General features: G+C 41.2%; 1 protein-coding gene across 1 annotated transcript in view; it reads left to right on the top strand.

The window, feature by feature from the left end:
- The window catches only part of COL4A6 (collagen type IV alpha 6 chain), a 323,591-nt gene that overhangs the window by 252,756 nt on the left and 47,856 nt on the right, over positions 1–22,979 (top strand). Inside the window, exons 5-12 of the mRNA XM_020898381.2 lie at positions 1,305–1,349; positions 11,279–11,395; positions 14,293–14,361; positions 16,487–16,522; positions 20,026–20,088; positions 20,883–20,918; positions 21,102–21,143; positions 22,157–22,249. Coding sequence (XP_020754040.1) covers positions 1,305–1,349; positions 11,279–11,395; positions 14,293–14,361; positions 16,487–16,522; positions 20,026–20,088; positions 20,883–20,918; positions 21,102–21,143; positions 22,157–22,249 — 501 coding nt within the window. The remainder of the gene's footprint in view (positions 1–1,304; positions 1,350–11,278; positions 11,396–14,292; positions 14,362–16,486; positions 16,523–20,025; positions 20,089–20,882; positions 20,919–21,101; positions 21,144–22,156; positions 22,250–22,979) is intronic.

Here is a 22,979-nt window from a genome sequence, read left to right as displayed (position 1 = left end):
CCATGGGTGTGAAGGTGAAAGCTTCTGAACCTCAGTTCTGTTTATTTATGAAAAGAATACTAATTGCACATACTTTGGTGCCAGGCTACACACTTTAATAATAGGTAGGCTGGGTGATATGCTCCCATTTCTGGAGAGAATCCCATAGCCAGCAAGTCAGAAAGTCCAGGTATCAGCTATTTGCCAGACAAATGGGATGACCGTGGTGGAAAAGTCCAGAGGATTTGAGCTAGAGGTGGGTCAGAAGGCCAATCAACAGGGCAGCAGAGGAACCCAAACAAGGGGAATGGGACACCAGGGGTCAGAATGCTTGGAAACCAGCTGGGCCACAAATATGGGGAAAGAGATGCAAGAAAGGAGATTGGTCATGTCATGGCAGCTGGCTGTCTGAGGTTAGCAGTTAATCACCTCCTGTTTACCACATTGGTGAGAGCAGGATTCCTACCCTAGGGTTTTGCAGATGGCCAAGTATGTGACACCTGGCACAGGACAGAAGAGATCAACAACAGGTTTATAAGTCACATACACTCACAGTGGAAGAGGACATCACACACCGTGCAGGGTCACACAGTGCTTGCGCTCTGGAACAAAATAAACCAGAAGGGCTGTGGGAGGCAAATTCTGCCATGTCAAGAGGATGAGTGTCCCTAGGTTCCTAAAGGAGGATATGACTGGCTTGTTTGAATAATTCATTGGGCCAGCAGGGAACTGAAACCTACAACTCAGGAACAAGCAGGAACTGTGCCTGGTATATTTGATAAGGAGAGTTGTTTGCCTGAAAGATCTCATCATGAGCAAAATGCCATTTGAGGCACTCCTCAGTTTTCCCAGGGCTTCCCAGGTGGCACTAGTGGTAAAGAACCTGCCTGCCAATGCAGGAGACATAAGAGACATGGGTTTGATCCCTGGGTCAGGAAGATCCCCTGGAGGAGGAAATGACAACCCACTCCAGTGTTCTTGCCTGGAGAATCCCATGGACAGAGAAACCTGGTGGGCTAGGGCTGCAAAGACTTAGCAAGCCCGCATGCAGCCTTCCCAGATGTCAAGGCACCATATAATACTGAGCCTTATGTTTAGGTCTGATACCACATGGTCTAAGACAAGAACTGCCCAAGACCTTAGGTAAAGGCTAGTGATCACTTGGAAGTGTAGTAGACAGCAAGGCGATGTGATTTGGGGGGCAGGGGCGGTTGGGGTACAAAACACTTCTTAACAACTTAGGTCATTAACTACATGAACAAACCTACCTCACCTAATGGAGATCAGTTGGACCCATCTCTTAACATTCCTACTCCTTTTTTTAGGGTCCCATGGGTGTTCCCGGCTTTCTTGGCATCAATGGAATTCCGGTGAGTGTGTTCATAGAAGCATTTTGAAATTTTATTTTATTGAAGTAGACTTGATTTACAAGATTGTGTTCACTTCTGCTATACAGCAGAGTGATTTGGTTATACATGTGTATATATTCTTTTTCATGTTCTTTTCCATGATGGCTTGTCACAAAATATAGAATATAGTTCCCTTGGGCTATACCTTGTTGTTTATCCATTCCATAGAGGCAATTTTAATACAACCTATAGTTTCTGGCTCATAGCTCAAGTACTTTGGTCTTAACCACATTCTGTCTCAGGCATGCATGCTCAGGGCTAAGTGTTGAGATGTGCATGGTAAGGTTTGAAGAGCAGTGCTCACCCACACTTGCCTTGGGATCCCATTATGGGGAGCACTAAATTATATAGTTGGGGATGCAGAGATATGTGCAGGCATAAAAAACCATCAATATCTTAGACAAAAGGAGTTGGGTCTTCTAGGTTGAGGGCAGCTTTCACTGGGAATGAGGGACTGGTTCTGAAGTGTGAAGACAGTGACATGAGAACACATATATCCTCATTATCAGAAAACTAAGAAGGTACACGAAATTAGATAGAAAAATACTTACTGATACCTTAACACATTTAATTTCAATAATTTGTTCTCTTCAGCCTTATTCCCAAGTGAATTTCCCTTCAGATTTTTCAGACTTCTAAGTACAAATTTTAAAAGTTTCTTTCCATTTACAGTTATTACAAAATACTGGCTATATTCCCCACGTTGTATGATATGTCCGTGAGCCTATCTGACACCCAATAGTTTGTACCTCCCACCCTCCCAACCCCTAAAACATAGTGCCCCTCTCCACACACCAGTAACCACTAGTTTGTTCTCTATTATCTGTGAATCTGCTGCTTTTTTTGTTATATTCACTAGTTTGTTGTATTTTTTAGATTCCACATATAAGTGATATCATACAGTATTTGTCTTTCTCTGTCTGACTTATTTCACTTAGCATAATGCCCTCCAAGTCCATCCATGTTGCTGCAAATGGCAAAATTTCATTCTTTTTATAGCTAAGTAGTATTCCTTATATATATATCTTCTTTATTGCTTCTATACCTTGAGAATTGTAAATAATGCTGCTATGAAAATTGGGGTATGTATATCTGTTTGAATTGGTGGTTTTTTTCATATATATACTCAGGAATGGAATTGCTGAATCATATGGTAGTTCTATTTTTATTTTTTTGAGGGGCCTCCATATTTTTTTCCCCAGTGACTGCATCAATTTACATTCCCACCAACAGTGTATGAGGATTCCCTTTTCTCCACATCCTCACCAACATTTGTTATTTGTGTTCTTTTTGATGAACAGCTATTCTGACAGGTGTGAGGTGATATCTCATTGTGGTTTTGACTTGCATTTCTCTGATGATTAGTGATGCTGAGCATATTTTCATGTGCCCACTGGACATCTTCATTTGTTCTTTGGAAAAGTATCTATTCAGTTCTTCTGCCCGTCTTTTAATTGGGTTGTTTGTTTCTTTCATATTGAGTTTTATGACCTGTTTATATGTGTTGGATATTAGCCCCTACCAGTCATAGTTTTTGCAAATATCTTTTCCCATTCAGTAGGTTGTCTTTTCATTTTGCTGATGGTTTTTACAAAGTGACTACTCCAAAGATCACTTGAAGACAACCTCTTCCCTTCATCCTGAGGACCTGGTTTTGCTGGAGATAAGTGGGGAGTCTGGAGCTTGCAGACTTGTCTTTTTCCCATTCCATCCAGCCCAACCCCCCCCCCTTTTTATTGAGTTTCTCCATTTTTACTCAATATCCCTACTTATCCTGCCACTGGATATTACATGGTAACATTTCTCCAGCTTTTAAAATGCAGTATTTGGAACTTGGTACTATCACTTTTTAGTTATATTCTTCAGTGCTTCTCTATATATTTAATCTTTAACCTGGGCTGTGTTTGCCTCTAGCAGTGGTTTTCAACCTTAAGAACCAAATCTTGTGTGGAAGCTCAGCATGTAGAACAGAAAAAAAAATGCAGCTCCTCCATTTGAGGAAAGGCCTAGAGCCTGCTTTTATCTTTCTAACAGCCTCTAAGGGGTTCTTTTGAATCATATCAAAACAGTTTAGTTAAGTCTTGACTTAACAGCTTCTTGTGTTACACTACATAATCATCTAATATCAGGTAAGGGAGTTCAAATTGTTTTGTGCCAATCTACAGGTATTTTTCTTGAGTACCTGCTATATGGTAGCACTCTACTATGGGAATACAAAAAAAAAAAGGCATCTGGCTCTGCCCTTGGAAATATTATCATCTGATTCATTTTTATCCCCGAATCTACTATACCTTTGTGGCTTTGGTGAATAGAAGACTCACTTGCCTTGTATTTGTTACATGTATCAACAAATCAGTCATCAGATTTTGGCCTTTTATTCAATTGCAGAGTCTGCAAAATCCCAGAAATGGGTCATTGGAGAAGTAAGAAGTGGATGGGGTTGGTTACCCTCTTATGACTTCCCCTGATATTTTCTCATGGCTATGTTCTAAGACCACATCATCCAGTGCCTCCACTCAGTGTATGTGTCTTGAGGGAACCAATGGGTGATTGTTGTTATTGTTAAGTTGTTCTGTCGTGTTTGTCTCTATGAGACCTCACAGACTGCTGCACGCCTGGCTTCCAAGTTGTTCACCATCTCCTGGAGTTTGTTCAAACTCATGTCCACTGAATTGGTGATGCCTTCCAACCATCTCATCCTGTCATCCCCTTCTCCTGCCTTCTATCTTTCCCAGCATCAGGGTCTTTTCCAATGAGTCAGCTCTTTGCATCAGGTGGCCAAAGTATTGGAGCTTCAGCTTCAGCATCAGTCCTTCTAATGAATATTCAAGGTTGATTTCCTTTAGGATTGACTGGTTTGATCTCCTTGTTGTCCAAGAGACTCTCAAGAGTCTTCTCTGGCACCACAGTTCGAAAGGATAGAAACTAGCGAACTGGAGGCCACCTCTTCCATTTATCCTGTGGATCCAGCCTCACCAGATATGAGTGGAGGATTTGAAGCTCACAACAGCACTACACCCTTCCTCCTGCAATCTCTTTTTAGTGGGGGCTGGAAGGAAATGAATCCTGTGAAGCAGAAGCTGATTCCCATTCTGAGTTGGAACCCACCCCAGAGTCCAGCTGGACACTTCTGTGTACAACCATCTAACTTGTGGACAAGAGAGCCTGAGGGCTTCTAAAAATTGATCACTTCTTTTTGGGGCCTTTGTTGCTTGGGAGAATGAGTCCAGATTCCTCCAAATGAGTCTGTTGCTTCCAGTAGAAGTCCTCATCCCCTTGGCTCTCTTGCCCCACCCCCTTGACCCCTTGACCTAAGGTTGTACATATATTTTTTTGACTTTCAATCTCTTTAGCTTCAGGATTTAAGCCTCACTTACTCCAAGAAATTTTATCCCCTGTTCCCTTCCCTCTCTTCCAGCTATTCATGATGTATTAAGAAGCATCTTCTGTTGACAGCTTACCTCTCTTTTCCATCTCTAATCTCCCAGGAGTCTTTGGGGTCTGTACCACAAACTCTAGCTCCTTATTGCATATAGTGCATGTTATTTATTGATTTTCTTGTACGTTAGTCTTATCTACTTTTGCATTCCAGTCCCCTATAATGAAAAGGACATCTTTTTTGGGTGTTAGTTCTAGAAGGTCTTGTAGGTCTTCATAGAACCGTTCAACTTCAGCTTCTTCAGCATTATTGGTCGGGGCATAGACTTGGATTACTGTGATACTGAATGGTTTGCCTTGGAATGCAAAAGTAGGAAGTCAAGAAATACCTGGAGTAACAGGCAAATTTGGCCTTGGAATACAGAATGAAGCAGGGCAAAGGCTAATAGAGTTTTGCCAAGAGAATGCACTGGTCATAGCAAACACCCTCTTCCAACAACACAAGAGAAGACTCTACATATGGACATCACCAGATGGTCAATACTGAAATCAGATTGATTATATTCTTTGCAGTCAAAGATGGAGAAGCTCTATAAAATCAGCAAAAACAAGACCAGGAGCTGACTGTGGCTCAGATCATGAATTCCTTATTGCCAAATTCAGACTTAAATTGAAGTAGGGAAAACCACTAGACCATTCAGGTATGACCTAAATCAAATCCCTTATGACTATACAGTGGAAGTGAGAAATAGATTCAAGGGATTAGATCTGATAGAGTACCTGAAGAACTATGGATGGAGGTTCGTGACATTGTACAGGAGGCAGTGATCAAAACCATCCCCAAGAAAAAGAAATGCAAAAAGGCAAAGTGGTTGTCTGAGGAGGCCTTACAAATAGCTGTGAAAAGAGAAGTGAAAGGCAAAGGAGAAAAGGAAAGATATACCCATCTGAATGCAGAGTTCCAAAGAATAGCAAGGAGAGATAAGAAAGCCTTCCTCAGTGATCAATGCAAAGAAATAGAGGAAAGCAATAGAATGGGAAAGACTAGAGATGTCTTCAAGAAAATTAGAGATACCAAGGGAACTTTTCATGCAAAGATGGGCACAATACAAGGACAGAAATGGTATGGACCTAACAGAAGCAGAAGATATTAAGAAGAGGTAGCAAGAATACATAGAAGAACTATACAAAAAAATCTTCACAACCCAGATAATCATGATGGTGTGATCACTCACCTAGAGCCAGACATCCTGGAATATGAAGTCAAGTGGGCCTTAGGAAACATCACTATGAACAAAGCTAGTGGAGGTGATGGAATTCCAGTTGAGCTATTTCAAATCCTGAAAGATGATGCTGTGAAAGTGCTGCACTCAATATGCCAGCAATTTGGAAAACTCAGCAGTGGCCACAGGACTGGAAAAGGTCAGTTTTCATTCCAATCCCAAAGGCAATGCCAAAGAATGCCCAAACTACTGTGCAAGTGCACTCATCTCACACGCTAGCAAAGTAATGCTCAAAATTCTCCAAGACAGGCTTCAACAGTATGTGAACCATGAACTTCCAGATGTTCAAGCTGGTTTTAGAAAAGGCAGAGGAACCAGAGATCAAATTCTGCCAACATCCACTGGATCATTGAAAAAGCAAGAGAGTTTCAGAAAAACATCTACTTCTGCTTTATTGACTATGTTGAAGCCTTTGACTATGTGAATCACAACAAACTGTGGAAAATTCTTCAAGAGATGGGAATACCAGACCTGCGTCCTTAGCAATCTGTATGCAGGTCAAGCAGCAACAGTTAGAACTGGACATGGAACAACAGACTGCTTCCAAATAGGGAAAGGTGTACATCAAGCAGTATATTTTCACCCTGCTTATTTAACTTACGCAGAGTACAGCATGTCATGATGTAGCACAAGCTGGAATCAAGCTTACTGGGAGAAATATCAATAACCTCAGATATGCAGATGACACCACCCTTATGGCAGAAAGCAAAGAAGAACTAAAGAGCCTCTTGATGAAAGTGAAAGAGGAGAGTGAAAAAGCTGGCTTAAAATTCAACATTCAGAAAACTAAGATCATGGCATCCAGTCCCATTACTTCATGGCAAATAGATGGGGAAACAGTGGAAACAGTGACAGACTTTATTTTGGGGAACTCCAAAATCACTGCAGATGGTGACTGAAGCCATGAAATTAAAAGACACTTGCTCCTTGGAAGAAAAGCTATGACCAACCTAGACAGCATATTAAAAAGCAGAGACATTACTTTGCCAACAAAGGTCTGTCTAGTCAAGGCTATTTCCAGTAGTCATATATGGATTTGAGAATTGAACTATCAAGAAAACTGAGTGACAAAGAATTGATGCTTTTGAACTGTGGTGTTGGAGAAGACTCTTGAGAGTCCCTTGGACAGCAAGGATATCCAACCAGTCCATCCTAAAGGAAATCAGTCCTGAATATTCACTGGAAAGGCTGATGCTGAAGCTAAAACTCCAATACTTTGGCCACCTTATGCAAAGAACTGACTCATTTGAAAAGACCCTGATGCTGGGAAAGATTGAAGGTGGGAGGAGAAGGGGACGACAGGATGAGATGGTTGGATGGCATCACACCGACATCAATGGACATGAGTTTGAGTAAACTCCAGGAGTTGGTGATGGACAGGGAAGCCTGGCGTGCTGCAGTCCATGGGGTCACAAAGAGTTGGACATGACTGAGTGACTGAACTGAACTGAACTGAACTGACTGATGCAGGGCTCCCTCAGACAGAGGAAAACACAGAGACCCTAGGATCAGTCGGACTAATTATTTTACCCAACTTTCAGCAGCACTTATTAAGCAATTTGGCTAAAACCAACACATCTTTACTAAACTGGATCACTGCACAAATCTGCTTCCCCTATTAATATTGGCTAATTGCTAACACCTGTGTCCCTGGTTTTGGTCCCAGAACTCCATTTTTGCTGTCATGTAGACGATTTCCACATGAATGAGCAAGATCATCCAAGTCTGCGCACCCAGGGGCACTGTCACCAGTTGAGAGTGAACAAGCAAGCAGTCATCAAGATATTCAACATTAAAATAGCATAGACAAGGGACAATAGGACTGTGGCTTTTAATGGTATCACAGATGTGAGTTGAGCTGTCGGCATCCCCCAAAAATGCAGGTTGATCCAATGTTTTCAGTTCAAATAAGTTGGAAGCAGAAGTTTTCAAGTTGTCCTTTGCGATTTATGTTGAGCTTTTCCCACGGAGTCGATCTCAAACATTTCCCCGCCTAGAGACTCATAAATGAACACACCAGATTTATATCTTCAAAGTGCCCATGAACTATTCACCAAATGGAAACATTTCCTTTCCAATCTGGGTTCTATGAAACATTTGTTGTTGTTGTTGTTCAGCCACTAAGTCATGTCCAACTCTTTGTGACCCCGTGGACTGTAGCACACCAGGCTTCCCTGTCCTTCACTATCTCCAGAGTTTGCTCAAATTATGTCCATTGAGTTGGTGGTGCCATCAGGGTCTTTTCCAGTGAGTTGGCTCCTCGCATCAGTAGCCAAAGTATTGGAGCTTCAGCTTCAGCATCAGTCCTTCTGATGAGTATTCAGGGTTGATTTCCTTTAGAATTGATTGGCTTGATCTCCTTGCAGTCCAAGGGACTCTCAAGAGTCTTCTCCAGCACCACAGTTTGAAAGCATCAATTCTTTGATGCTCAGCCTTCTTTATGGTCCAACTCTCACATCTGTACATAACTATTGGAAAAACTATAGCTTTGACTAGATGGGCCTTTGTCGGCAAAGTGATGTCTCTCCTTTTTAATATGCTTTCTAGGTTTGTCATGGTTTTTCTTCCAAAGAGCAAGCATCTTTTAATTTCACAGCTGCAGTCACTGTCTGCAGTGATTTTGGAGGCCCAAGAAGATAAAGTCTGTCACTGTTTCCATTTTTCCCCATCTATTTGCCACGAAGTGGGGAACATGAATTGGGGAATACTGCTTTTCTATAATACAGCACATCCACCTGTTCTGTGTGTTTAGTCCCTTGTGGTTTTATAGAACCATGGTTTTCTCTTTCAAAGAGCTATATTCTCTTGGAGAGGTGGCACACACATATGTGAAGTCATTCATTCTCTCTACCCAGAAAGGGCATAACCAAGTTCTCAGGACTGAGTAAGATCCCTAGTACTGAGCCAGCCTGTTGTCTTAACTCATCTCTGTTACCCAGTTGAGAGATAACCCCTAGCAAATTTGGCTGGGACATTTTTTAATAATGATTAGGACCCCAGGAAGAAATAGACACTCCACCTGAAGGAATTGACTGAATAGAGTTAAATGAAGGGTATATTTAAAGCAGGCGTCCCCAACCTCTGGGATCTAATGTGTGATGATCCAAGGTGGAACTGATGTAATAATAATAGAAATAAACTATACAATAAATGTAATGTGTTTCATCCCCTTTACTCCTGGTCCATAGAAAAATGTCTTCGTGGAACCAGTCCCTAGTGCCAAAAAAGTTGGGGACTGCTAATTTAAAGGATGCAAGCAGGATTAAGGGAAACAGCAGTGGATGCAGAAGTAACCAACACAAAGCTGTTACCACACCTAGTCCCAAATGGGGAGAGGAGGAATAGTAATACTGGAACTCTGTAAGACTGGGAGCCATGGACTAGCACTTGTCTAATGGGAACTAATATTGTAGAGAAATATGGCCACGGCCACAAATACTGCCAGGGAGGAAGAGTATAGGAGAAATAAACAACCTGAGCTCTTCCTCATCCTGGTCTCCCATCTCCCACTTCTGCCTCCCAGTGACCACATACAACTGGAAGACAGAGGGAAAGGGAGCCTAGGCATACCATGTGTAAAGGTTAGTCTCCCAAAGCACAGATGTGGGGAAGGTAGAGTGTAGATCTCCAGGGCCAATAGGGATAGCCATCTCATTTGGTAATAAAATGTTGATGACTCTAGTGATGTGCTATGCTGCACTAAGTTGCTTCAGTCATGTCTGACTCTTGCAAACCCATGGACTATAGCCCTCCAGACTCCTCTGTCCATGGGATTTTCCAGGCAAGAGTACTGGAGTGGGTTGCCATTCCCTTCTCCAGGGGATCTTCCCGACCCAGAGATCAAATCCACATCTCTTATGTCTCCTGCATTGGCAGTTGGGTTCTTTACCACTAGTGCCACCCTGATGACTCTAGTAAGCTGTCTCAATTTCCCCAGTTCAACTAAGATTCATCATCTGAGTCAGAGGCATATCTTGCAATAAACAGCAAGTTTATTGCAAAGGTAAGTTTATTGAGCACTCCTCTGGACTCTGTGTTCCGTGAGTCTAGCAGTCTAGACCCACAATAGACTGTCTATCTCCTACAAGTAGAACAATAATAATAAAAACAAAACAAAATTCTCCAGAGCATTCTCACAATAAACATTTGTCAAAAGATTGTTTCCTCAAATAATTTGAAAAGTTGCTTTTTGAACACATGACATGTTTTCTTCAAATCAGTAAATATATATTATATATATGTATGTATATTTAACCAAATACATATATATGTAACCAAATACATATAATATATGTATATGTATTTATATACATATAGGTATTTGGATTTAATACATATATATAATATATATTATATATATAATATGTATTTGACTTTAAAAGTGTATGGGTAAGTGGGAGACTACCTTTTGTTGATCTGCCTAGAGTTTTGGTCTTTCAGGTCATCTCTTTGTGCCATACCCAACACACACCTGCTTTTGATTTCCTACACATAGGTAGGAAATATACCAAGTACACTTCCTATACACCAAGGACACACAGAATTATTGAATTCAGACACCAACTGTATGTGAATGATTACTGATTCCCCAGCAAAACAACTGCCTCAGTAGTGAGTATGAAGAAAAGGAAAAGATGCAGTTCCCTGGCTGAAGAAATAGCATGACATGAGATAATGACAAAATAAAGTTCCAAGTGTGATTCTTGCTTGTCTTGTTTATTTTTGAGCAAGCAGTGTTCAGGAGAGGTGGTGCTATGGAAACTCCTTCTGCTCTGTTAACCAAAATCCAGTATCATTTCCCATACAGAGCTTCTAATACAGAGAGCCAGGCCAGGCTGCCCAGGTTCCAGTCCATTGTGAGGAATCCCAAGGCCTGGCATGATTTCCTGTTAGTAGCAATTCAGCTGCCAGGCAGCTAAGACCCATCTTAGTGCATCTTTCTACTAAAGGAAGGTACAGTCGCAGCACTCTTTGTAGCCCATCTCTTCATGCTTGATCCCTTTGGTTTCAGCTTGTAAAGTATCAATCCTTTGGACAGGGGAAACACTGAGCTGTCATCAGCCACCTACACCTGAGTATAATGAACAGAGATGGGAGCAGAGGTGACGAGACAAAGGGAGTGGACAGGGAGCCCGAATTTGGGAGCATCCTTGGCTTCTCTCACTATGGAACTTATTGGATTAGCTGAGTCCTGTGACTGACTCGATCCCTTCTTTTCTCTTTCAACAGGGCCACCCTGGACAGCCAGGACCCAGAGGCCCACCTGGCCTGGATGGCTGTAATGGAACTCAAGGAGCTGTTGGATTTCCAGGCCCTGATGGCTATCCTGGGCTTCCTGGACCACCTGTAAGCTGCCACATCTTTGTACATTATTTCAAATGGTTTTGCTTGCCTCCAAGTGTGCCCTCTCTTCTGCTTCTCTGGAGGTCTTGTTAAGTATCCATGGGGCAATCACTGAAGCCCCTTGTCCAGTGCAGCACCACAATGTCAAAAGTCTAAAGAATACCAGTTTCAGGGGAGTGTACACATGCTACACTAGTTAGGATTTTTTTAATGATGCTTTTAGAGTTGGCAAGATTATTAAAAAGACTGTAGTAAATTTTAGATCAAAGTACATGTTTGGCTATTTGACATTTTCCCACATTAGGCAATATTGGGAAATGCAGTACTTGGAAGGTTTACATGGGATCATGGAAGCACTAACAGTGACCCAAAGGGCTTGGCAGGCTTGTTCTCTACCAGTGTTTCTTAACCAGTGGTGATTTTGCATCCTTCCTGAGGACATTTGACAGTTATTATTGACACTTTTGGACTTCCCTGGTGGCTCAGCTAGTAAAGAATCCACCTGCAATGCAGGAGACCCCAGTTCGATTCCTGGGTCAGGAAGATCCCTGGAGAAGAGATAGGCTACCCACTCCAGTATTCTTGGGCTTCCCTGGTGGCTCAGCTGGTAAAGAATCCGCGCTGCAATGCAGGAGACCCTGGTTCAATTCCTGGGTCAGAAAGATCTGCTGGAAGGGAATGGCTACCCACTCCATATTCTGGCCTGGAGAACTCCATGGCCTATACAAGTCCATGGACTGTACTGTCCATGGGGTTGCAAAGTGTTGGACACGACTGAGAGACTTTCACATCCCATAATGTAACTACATATACATATGTAATATTGACACTTTTGGGCTTCCCTGGTGATACAGCTGGTAAAGAATCCACCTGCAATGTGGGAGACCTGGGTTCGATCCCTGGGTTGAGAAGATCCCCTGGAGAAGGGAACAGGAACCCACTCCAGTATTCTGGCCTGGAGAATTCCATGGACTGTATAGTCCATGGGGTTGCAAAGAGTCAGACACAACTGAGCAACTTTCACTTTCACTGACCCTTTTGGTCCTCACAATTGGGAGCATGCTACTGGTATAGGACAGCCTCCACCATGACATCAAGTTATCATCTGTCCCAAAGTGTCAATAGTCAGAAATAATTGAGAAATCCTACTCTACACTGACATAGTTTTCCCCTTGCCATTCTCTCCCCATGTCATAATGCTTGGTTCTGGAATTGATAAGGTATTTATTGGATATTGGTGTCATCACTTTTGCTTCATTCCATTCATCCAGATAGAGCTCAAATATTTAGATCTAAAAGATCTCTAATAGATGCCATGCCCTTACAAGGCTGCTTTTGTGAGTGGCTGGAAAGAGAAAAATAATATATTTCAAATCCATTCTCAACCTCATTTGAAATAATCTAAGCGAATAAGAGTACTGATGTGATATGTTTAAATAGAAATTACACTATTAGACCAATTGCATAGCTACATGAATGACTTGGCATTTTACTGGAAGAGCATTGCTTTCAAGTTGTGGATGTGAATGTACATGTAAGAAGGTGCAACAGACAAAGCACAAGTCCCAAATTGGCATAAGGGACTTTCACAACTAAGGACCAAACCAATATATAGCAGAGAATTGGGGAGAAAGATGTATTACCAACATAGTATGAGCTATTTGAGTCTCAAAGGCCTCCAAACACTGCCATGGTAACAGGGCAAGAGAACAAATCACATCTATGTTAAAACAATGGAAATCTGGAAAAGTAAGGAATCCCAGCCCCCAAGAGGGAGAAAAGAAATCTTGAAGTAATAAACAGCCCCTGACAGCCAAAGGACCAGGGTAAAACCCAATCCTGTCCTTACACCTTCCTTTAAGCCTAAATAGGAACTTGGTTGTGGATTTTTACTGAGCTGAACCTTACTAACCCTACTGAACACTGAATAGATGGCCTTTGAAGTTTCTTTGATGAAAGCAAAAGGGGAAATAGGAAGTGTTAGGAAAGAAACTGGTTTGTGCTTTTGGAACGACATGATACTTTTATTATACCTATGGACCTTGAACTCAGGAATCCATCATTCAATCAATGCTTCTGTGCCCAAAGCTTAGGCCTACCCCAACACTAATTCCAACTTCCATTTAGGTATTGGAACATTGATTTTCCCCAGGAGGTCAACATCTAGCAGATATTAGCTGGTGCCTGCCACTGAGACATTAAAAACTCTGGCTGATTAGACAGGTTGGACATACTTTGAACAGTTTTCCATGTTGACAGTGAGACCCACCTGCCACTTAGATGTCAAAGCTGAAGTTGTATGGTAAAAGCAGAAGATGTAGAAGGTTATGTAATTATCTCTTAGACCAGGGATCTGTAAACTGGCCCACATAACCTTTGTCCTGTGGCTTGTTTTTCCATTTTTTTAAAAGATTGTGAAGAAAAACAGAATACAGGACAGAGCTCAGATATGACCCCCAAAGCATATATTATTTACTCACTGGCTCTCTACAGGAAAAGTCCACTAACCTCTGTCCTAGATAAAGTTCCCATCAGCGATTTATACCTGTGACATATGGAGCAGGTGAGCTATAGCCTTATAAGAGACATGTGTATTTTATGTAGATGTTCAGATTGGTTCTCTGAATAGATTCAAAATCTATGTTCTAATTTCTTAACAAACTTCTGACTTGTAGGCTGGGGAACAGGCGTGTAGCTTTGAGACACAGCACCTGTTCAGGGGCTGTAATTTGTATGCCTATCGCTGCTGTAGAATAAGCTACATGGTTTCAGGCTTTTGCTTTTCCATCTGATCAGATCATACTATTAACAATACCGTGTGTGTTTGTGTGTGTCTGTGTGTGAGTGCATGCGTGCACGCGCGTGCACATTTCTTCACAAATTTTTCTTATTTTACTCAGGGGCTTCCTGGTCAGAAAGGCTCTAAAGGTGAACCTGTCCTTGTCCAAGGTAGTTTCAAAGGAATGAAGGTAAGAGCCTTTAAGGCAGAAAGCTGAGTAGGCTATAAGCTGAGTTCCCCCAGGATGGAGCACCATATCCATTGAAAACATTTCTGGAACTAGCATCTGCATCTCTATTTAAGGAACAGACCAATCTGGATTTTAAAAGGATCTGGAACTTTTTGTGGTGGAAACATTGACAGAAATGTTTGCAACCATATTGTCAAAAAGATTTGCTTTGTCAGAGCAAGACCAAAAATAGGGGACAAATCAGCAAACAAACAGTGCACATGGGTGTCATTTTCCTTGACAGGCCAAGATATTTCCTGAAGGCAGATACCTTTGGTCTATTCCAGAATCTTTGATGTCTGAATACCTTGGTTTGAAGCCACGTGTGTCTCTACCCATCTTAGCATGGCCACTAGTCCAGGATCATAGTTCCGCCCTTTTCTCTATCTGCATACCAGCCCATCACCCTTGCTGGGCCCCTGGCTGCCTGCAAAAATTGTCCATCAACTCTGTAGCTGGCTAGAAACTTTCATCTCTTCCTAGAATTGACAAGAACCTTCTGTATTCTTGTGGCTGTATTCTTGGTGTAGGCTGCCTAGTATCCTGTGGGCCTTCAGTAAATTCTGGTGCCAGAGGATCGACCCTAATCCCTTGCAGAGTGGGATAGGAGTCCATCATTTCCCTGGGAGCAGACAGGAACCTATTGTGTCCAATATTGGAGGGGTAGATGTACCCAAGCTCACTTAGCTGGAGATGGTACCTTTCTGCCCTCTACTCATGCACAGAGCTGGAGATACTGGAAGACTTCCAGTATCTCCAGCTCTTTAGAAGGCAGTGATGGGTGTACATAGCTGGGAAATGAAGAATGTACAGGGTTTGGGTTTTTGATGATAGTGGGAATGGCATGTTAGACTTGGAAAGGACTTTACTTTTATTTTTTATAAAGAAAAACTTTCTTTTCAGCATAAGAAGCACACAGAGCATATACAGTACATGCCAACAGAAGTTTAAAAAGTGCATTATGCATCTTCTACTGCAAATTCACAGTACAAAAGATACTGCCTTTTAAATATATAATATAAAAAAAACAAGAAGAAAAACAATATATAAAAAAAATCATTGATTTAATAATGCAGCACACTGGAACCTACTTGCAGCTTCTGAAAGCCAAAGGGCAGCCCATCTTGGGAAGCTCCTGATTGGAAGAGAGATGGCCTGTACCTGCATTTTGTTGTGAGGAGCTCGGGACACCAAAAGAGGAAAATGGGGTGGCCTAGGTGGTAATAAAAGCTCTACTGAAGAGGAGAACAATTGTGTGATGGGGGAATAGGAGAGCGACTGGGCTGTGGTCCAGAGAGGACCTCATGATTCTCGAATTCATGTGGCTCATTTTACAGATAGAAAAACTGAGGTGGCCCAAGGCTCTGTGACTTGCTCACAGGCATAAGCCAGCTTCCCAAAAGAGCTAAAACCCAGGCAGTGCTCTTCCCAGGTTGCAGAGAGCTGATTTTTTACTGTAAGCCAAGTGGGGTAAGACTAGCAGGTGTACACATATGGCCATTGTTGTAGCAAACATTGATTAAGTGGTTTTGCAAAAAATCAAAGACCCTGGACCCAGTGGAACACAGTAATTTCCACAGGATGGTTATATTACAGATTCACATGGTGACTTAAGATGCTGCAAAGTAATTAAAATGTAATCAGAGACTATATGCTCTGTTGATTCTCCCTTGAAATGTCTGATTTGCATTGTATACATATGGGCACAGATTCTCTAGGGATGACGGCACACGGCAAGGTAGCTTTGCTTTCTTCCAAAAAGCAGGAAATCACCAGCCCACAGAAGCAGTTTCTAATTGATAAATTCCTAGCAAAGTTGGAAATTAATTAATTCAAGTAAAGAATGAAATCCTGTTCAATCAAGGTTATAATATTTTTCTTCTAGAGTCTAGATTTTTCTTAGAAAAAAAGGAAATGGTTGAATATGTCTGATGCATGCATTACTTAAAACACAAGACCTTGACAGAGGAGGCTCAAGCTTCAGCTATGCATTTTTATACCCGTGCATCTTAGGTCAGTTATGTGTAAAATACCACAAACTTAATTTATTCATCTCTTCAATGTCCTGCCTTTGTCTGTTACTCAGGGGGAGCCTGGGCTGCCCGGACTGGATGGAATCACTGTAAGTTGTTACCTACGTGTTGAGCTCTCAGTGTTTTTCTGGTTAATAGTTACTGATAGCCCCTTTACATTCCTCTACATGGTGTTTGAAGGTCTTCGTAAACCTTCAAGGAAAATCCAGAGGGTTAGAGTAAAACCGATCACTCTATTGACATTTTCAAAATAAGAATGTACTGAAGGGATGGATTGTCCACCTCCAGTGACAGCAGCAGGCTTTCAGACCTCTCGGCCAGGGACCTGCATCTCTCCCGGGGATGTATCCGGAAGAATCTTGCCTTTCACTGTGCAAGCATTTGCTAAGTTTTCTGTGTGTTCAGAGGGCTACAGGTAAAACAAAAGAAGTTAAACACTCTTGTTTTAAAAGGTATTCCATAGAGAAATTCCTTTTAGGGATTCAATAATAGTGAGTCCATGAAAGGCCATGAGTTGTAGTAATAAGAGCTTTGTTTTACCTTGACTTTCCACATTGTCACCACTTGCCTTTGAAGTAGCTTAAAAAAGGCCCCTTCTCTCTTCCTCTTTTCCTGTATCAGGCTTCCTTCTTTTCTTCTTCCATTCCAGACCAGATATTGAGCTCCTACCATCAGCAAAGGGCCATGAGTGATCTCTGAAACAATGCAGACATGGTCTCTGCACGCGCGCGCGCACACACACACACACACAGAGCCACCTCCCACCCCCAGGATGTGAAAAACTAGTAGGAGTGTGGAGTAAAAATTCCACAACAGCATCAAAGAAAGGGATGCTGTCCACCTAAGGCTACATCACTTAGAGAAGGTAGCCTCTAAGAAAGGTGAGTGATATTTAGGCTGGCTGGCAATGGGAGGAAGCTTTCTAAGTAGAGAGAGTATGTGAGAAAAGGTGGGCAATAAGCAAGATCTGTGCAGGCACCCTTGTAAACAGAGATGAATGAGGACCAAGAGCACAGAGGTCTCCTAAAGTGGAACGGCATTGGCTTAGATCGTGGGTTAACCACATTTGTGGAAGAACATCCAGTGTATTTGCTCCATAACTTCTCCTGGAGATGCATTTCACTGCCCTCAAAGATACAGTGTTTGTCTACATATCCAGACATGATAAATAAACTGCTTAGCTTTAGGGAGGGAGGGTTCATGGCTGGATAAGAGATTTGTGGTCAGTAAGGAGACCACGGGTTATTAGTTATTGTCAGAGCAATGTTCTACTCTCATATATTTCTAGGGAACCTGTGAACCCTTACTCTCTCTCCCTCCTAAGTCTTGATTTCACTTAATCTCTCCATCCTTCACCTAAGCACAATCACCTTATCACTTATCATTAAACTTATAACTTATCATTAAAACTAGGGAGCATACCATCTTTCCCCATACCATCTTTCTCTTCAGATTTCATTCTCTCACTTTTCATATTGTCATCATATAGTTCAAAATATTTTCTAGTTTTCCTTCTGATTTTTTTTTTTGACCCATGGGGATTGATGGTGGTTAATTTCCAAATATTTGGTGACTTTCCAGATATCATGTTATTGGTTTCTAGTCTGATTTTATTGCAGTTAGTAACCTCTGGATAGTTCCATGCTTTAAATTTGTTGAGGTTTATTTTATGGCCCCACTTATGGAACTATCTTGGTGAATGTACCATATGTACTTGAAAAGAGTATGTATTGAGCTGGTTGAGGGTATAGTGATCTAAAAAATATGCATTAGGTCAAAGTAGTTAATAATGTGATTTGGATCTTCTTTTTCCTCACTTTTTTGTTCAGTTGTTCTGTTAATTACTGAAGGAGGGATGTTCAAATCTCCATCTAGAATCGTGAACTTATCTATTTCTCCTTACAGTTCCACCAGTCTTTGCTTTGTGTGTTTTGAAGCTCGGCTATTAAGTGTGTGCACAAAAAAGATTGTTACATCTTCTTGATGAATTGAACTATGTTACTGTTACAAAGCACCCCCTCTTCATCCCTAGTGATATTCTTTGTCTCGAAGTCCACTTTATCTGATAGTGATATAACTGTTTTTTTTCTTTTTTAAGTTTTTGTTTTTTCATACTTTAATATGAAAGTTCAAATAGGGAGCAAAGTTGAACCAGGTTTTCAGCGAATAGCTGTACCATTAGTACTTTGCCTGCTTTGTCACACTTCCATCCATCAATCCATCTCAGTTTTGCTGCATTTCAAAGTTAACTGCAGACAATAATACTCCTACCCCTAAATGCTACAACATGGATATCATTAGCTAGACTTCAAAATTTCTTTACAGTTTTTCCTTTCCTGTAAAATTTACATATAATGAAATACACAAATCTTAAATGTGCATTTGCTGCATTCTGACAAATAAACATTTCCGTGTAATTCAACCCCTCCTAAGATGTAGACCATTCCCATCACCTCAGAAACCCCACCCTGCAATGCAGGGGATGTGGGTTTAATCCCTGGTTGAGGAGCTAAGATCCCACATGCCTCATGGCCAAAAAACCAAAATGTAAAACAGAAGCAATATTGGAACAAATTCAATAAAAGACTTTAAAAATGGTCCATGTCAAAAAAAAAATCTTGAAAAAAAGAGAAAGTTTTCTCCTGCTCCTTCCCAGTCAACCCACATCAAAAGCAATCACTGTTCTGATTTTTTTTTCTATCATAGATAAGGTTTTCCTATTCTAGAACTTCATACAAAGGGAATAATATATATGTAGCCTTTGGGGTCTGGCTTCTTTCACTTAGAACAGAACTTTTGAGATTCATTCTCTTTGTTTAATATATCAATAATTTGTTACTTTCTATTGTTGAGTACTTATTCCACTATATAGATGTATTGGGTTTTTAAAATCAGTTATTCTATTACTGGACACCTGGGACATTTCCAATTTTTAAAAAATTTTATTGAAGTATAGTTGATTTATAATGTGTTAATTTCTACTGTATAGCAAAGTGACTCATATATATATATATATATATATATATATATATATTATATACATATACACATTCTTATTTCATATTTCTTTTCCATTATGGTTCATCACAGGATATTGAATATAGTTCCCTGTGCTATACAGTAGGACCTGGTTGTTTATCCATCCTGTATATAACATTCTGCATCTCCTAATCCCAAACTCCCAGTCCATCCCTCCCCTACCCCCTCCTCCTTGGCAACCACAAGTCTGTTCTCTATATCTGTAAGTCTGTTTTTGTTTCATAGATATGTTGATTTGTATTGTGTTTTAGATTCCACATATAAGTGATATCATATGGTATTTGTCTTTCTCTGTCTGACTTACTTCACTTAGTATGATAATCTCTAGGTCCATCCATGTTGCTGCAAATGGCATTATTTCATTTTTTTTATGGCTGAGTAATATTCCATTATATATATATACCACAACTTCTTTATCCATTCATCGGACATTTCCACTTTTTAAGTATTCTAAATAAAGCTGCTATGAACATTCTTGTGTGATTCTTATGGGTATATTTTTCCTGAGAAACTGTCTTACTTCTTTGACTTTGGTAAAAACTTTCCTCTCTAGGGCCCACAAGGAACACCCGGATCTCCAGGAGCTGTAGGACCCATAGGACCACCAGGATTGCAAGTAAGACTGGCCTAAATCTACCATGTGATCATAGCATTTGCATGAATGCTTTCCCCTGGATTAAAAGCCTATGTAAATGTAGGCCTTCCTAGTGGAGAAAGGCAGTTTCCATTCTTGGAGGTTTAAGTGAAGCATGTTCTTATAAGGAGCTATTTGTAACCTTTATTTATCAGAATCTCTGACCATCTACTCTGGGCCTCCAAAGCCTCCTAGTCTAGCTCAACCTAAAATATAGCCCAAGGACGGCTAATACCCAGCACATCTATTGTGACCTTCCATTCCCCTCATCCATGATAGACATTGCTAATTAATCATACCACCAGCACCATCACCCACCCTGAGCACAGAAGCAACTTCAAAATCTTTCTCAACACTTCACCTTGGAGAGCTCTTCCCACCTACCTATTTTCCATCACTGATTCTAGGAAGAACATAGCCAGTTAATATGTGTGGTACCCAGAAAGCCTCTCTCCAGTATGTGAAAACCCACCCCTGATTAGTTTGAATTACTTTCACCAAAACTCATCATTTAAAATTGTCAGCCCTACCTAATGGGAAGAATGACACATGAAGTCTTCATTACCTTTGCATGACTGTTATCAGGTCAATTGGGAAAATTTCAAAGGAGATGTTTAAAAAAAGGAACTCTGGGGAGAAGGAGCTAGAATCTGCTACACCAAAGCAGGGCCACACCACGCTGGTAGGGGACTTACCCTCAGTGACTCTCAACATGCCTAGGTTCTTTGGGGCTGAAACAAACAAGAGCTAACTCTTTCTTTTCTCTTTTAATCCAGGGTCCTCCTGGCCCCCCTGGTTTCCCTGGTCCTGATGTAAGTATACTTTGTCTTGGGTCACTTGACCTCCTACCACTAAGTACGCTAGTTTCCCCAGAGATATTTCTTGTCTTGTTAAACATACTCTGGTTAAAAAAAAAAGACTGCATTCCAATTTAAATTCCTGGAGCTTATTTAGTAATTGATTTTGTTTTTCTTCCCTGCATCCCTGTGCCCCAGGGGAATATGGGATTAGGTTTCCAAGGAGAGAAAGGAGTCAAGGTAAATAGATTTTGGAACATACACTGCTTTCCATGTGCTTCAAGAAGTGTCTCTAGTTGCACATGTGTGCCTGCTTGTGTTGGGGGCTTTGGATCTTTGCCTTGGAAAGTGAACATTTCCCATCCCTCATGAGTCCTCTGGTGGGTTTCCTTGAGGGTTGCATGTGCACACATAGGCTCTTGTGGTCTTTTCCCTTCAAAATATTGTAGTCTTCCTGCTTCCTACTGTGAAGTGTATATGTCTGATGAACGTACTCTCTTGAAATCTATTTTATCGTCCTTCCACCTGGGTATCTCCCTATTGATTTGTATTATATTGTGTCATTTTCTCTTTCCTTTTGTCTGCTTCTCTTCTCTCCATCCTTCCTCCTTCTCTTCCTTCTCCCCCTCCATCTCCCCCTTCTCTCCTTCTTAACCTTCTCTCATCATTCCCTTTTATTTTCCTTCCCTCATTCTCCTACTAATATTTCCCTCTATAGAAACTGTAAAGTCATTTAGGAGCCTCAAGGGAGACTGGGAGCTTGCCCTCCCCTTCCTTGGTGGCTGCCTCTTGTAGCTTGGTGGCTGCCACTGTCTTCAAGGAGCAAATTCAGTCTTCAGTGTTCCAACACAGACTCTACTGCCTCTGCTTGTGCTCTTAGCAAAGATTGGACCAATTAGAGTCTGATCACTGTTGCCGAGAGGTTGCCATTCACCTTGCTCAAACCCCTTTTTGGCTTACTTCTAAACACCCTTTCATGCATGACCATGGAAAACTGTGAACCTGCTGTTTCCTTTCATCCATCTCACTTCCTCCCTCTGCAGTGCTGGTACAGAATGCATTTGGTCAGGCTTGTAATTCTTTTCACCTCTTGGGACTGATAGTTTTGGTTCCTCATTGCTGCAAGGGTGAGGGTGAAGAGGCTAAAGTCATGGACACTTTATCTGTGAATTATATCTGGAGGACAAACCTACCCTCTGGAGAAATGGTCTGTGTGGTGTCTGCTTTGTTTAATGTTTCGTTTGATCTTACAGGGAGATGTTGGCCTGCCTGGTCCTGCAGGACCCCCACCATCTACTGGAGAACTGGAATTCATGGGATTTCCCAAAGGGAAGAAAGGATCCAAGGTAGTAAACATTTAAGAACAAGTTAATAAGTCTTTCCCTATTAATACTAGAGTTCAACTCTAATAACCAGACTATACTAAGATAGAAGGTTCTGGGTAATGGATTTTTGTTTGAAAGTGAAGATAAAACCTTCTTTGTTCTGTCCCTTGTGAAAATTTTATAGAGTCTGTTTTCTGGTATATGGTTATGAGTGTGCCTGGGTTTCTGAATAATCATTCAGGTGCTGTTCTCTGTGTTTCAGTTTTGTAGATTCAGTTATCAAGATGCTGAATAACTTAAAACAAACATTAAATAGTTGAGTTTTTTTCCTCCTAACTACCAACTCTCTCAATACTTACATTGTCCCCAAAGTGCTATAACAGAACAATAGGGTATAATGGTTGCTCTTGAGTTATCCTCTTAAAGAAGCTATTTGCCCTCAGAACTTGACCCTGCACACAGGGTATACTGTCACCAAGTGGCGGTAGATGCCCTACTTCACCTGATCTGAACTACCAAGGCTGAACCTGTTTAAGTGAGATATTTAATAATCTGTATTTTGATATGAGTGTAGACCTGGTTGTATTTGAATGGCTGTTCCCTATTAATCTGTGCAGATATCTTTTAGTAACCTGCATTCCACTCCTTCCTGGGGATCCTTTTAGTTTTGTGATCAATCCTGTACCTCTGGTCAAGGGAAGTGTTTAGTCCCATTTCTTTGTGGAAGCAACAGCTCCAGGCATTCTCCAGG

Source organism: Odocoileus virginianus, unplaced genomic scaffold (assembly GCF_023699985.2).
Source record: "Odocoileus virginianus isolate 20LAN1187 ecotype Illinois unplaced genomic scaffold, Ovbor_1.2 Unplaced_Scaffold_1, whole genome shotgun sequence".
In the NCBI taxonomy this organism is placed as follows: domain Eukaryota; kingdom Metazoa; phylum Chordata; class Mammalia; order Artiodactyla; family Cervidae; genus Odocoileus; species Odocoileus virginianus.
The sequence above is the reverse complement of the archived record's forward strand: the minus strand, read 5'-3'. Positions and strand labels throughout refer to the sequence as shown.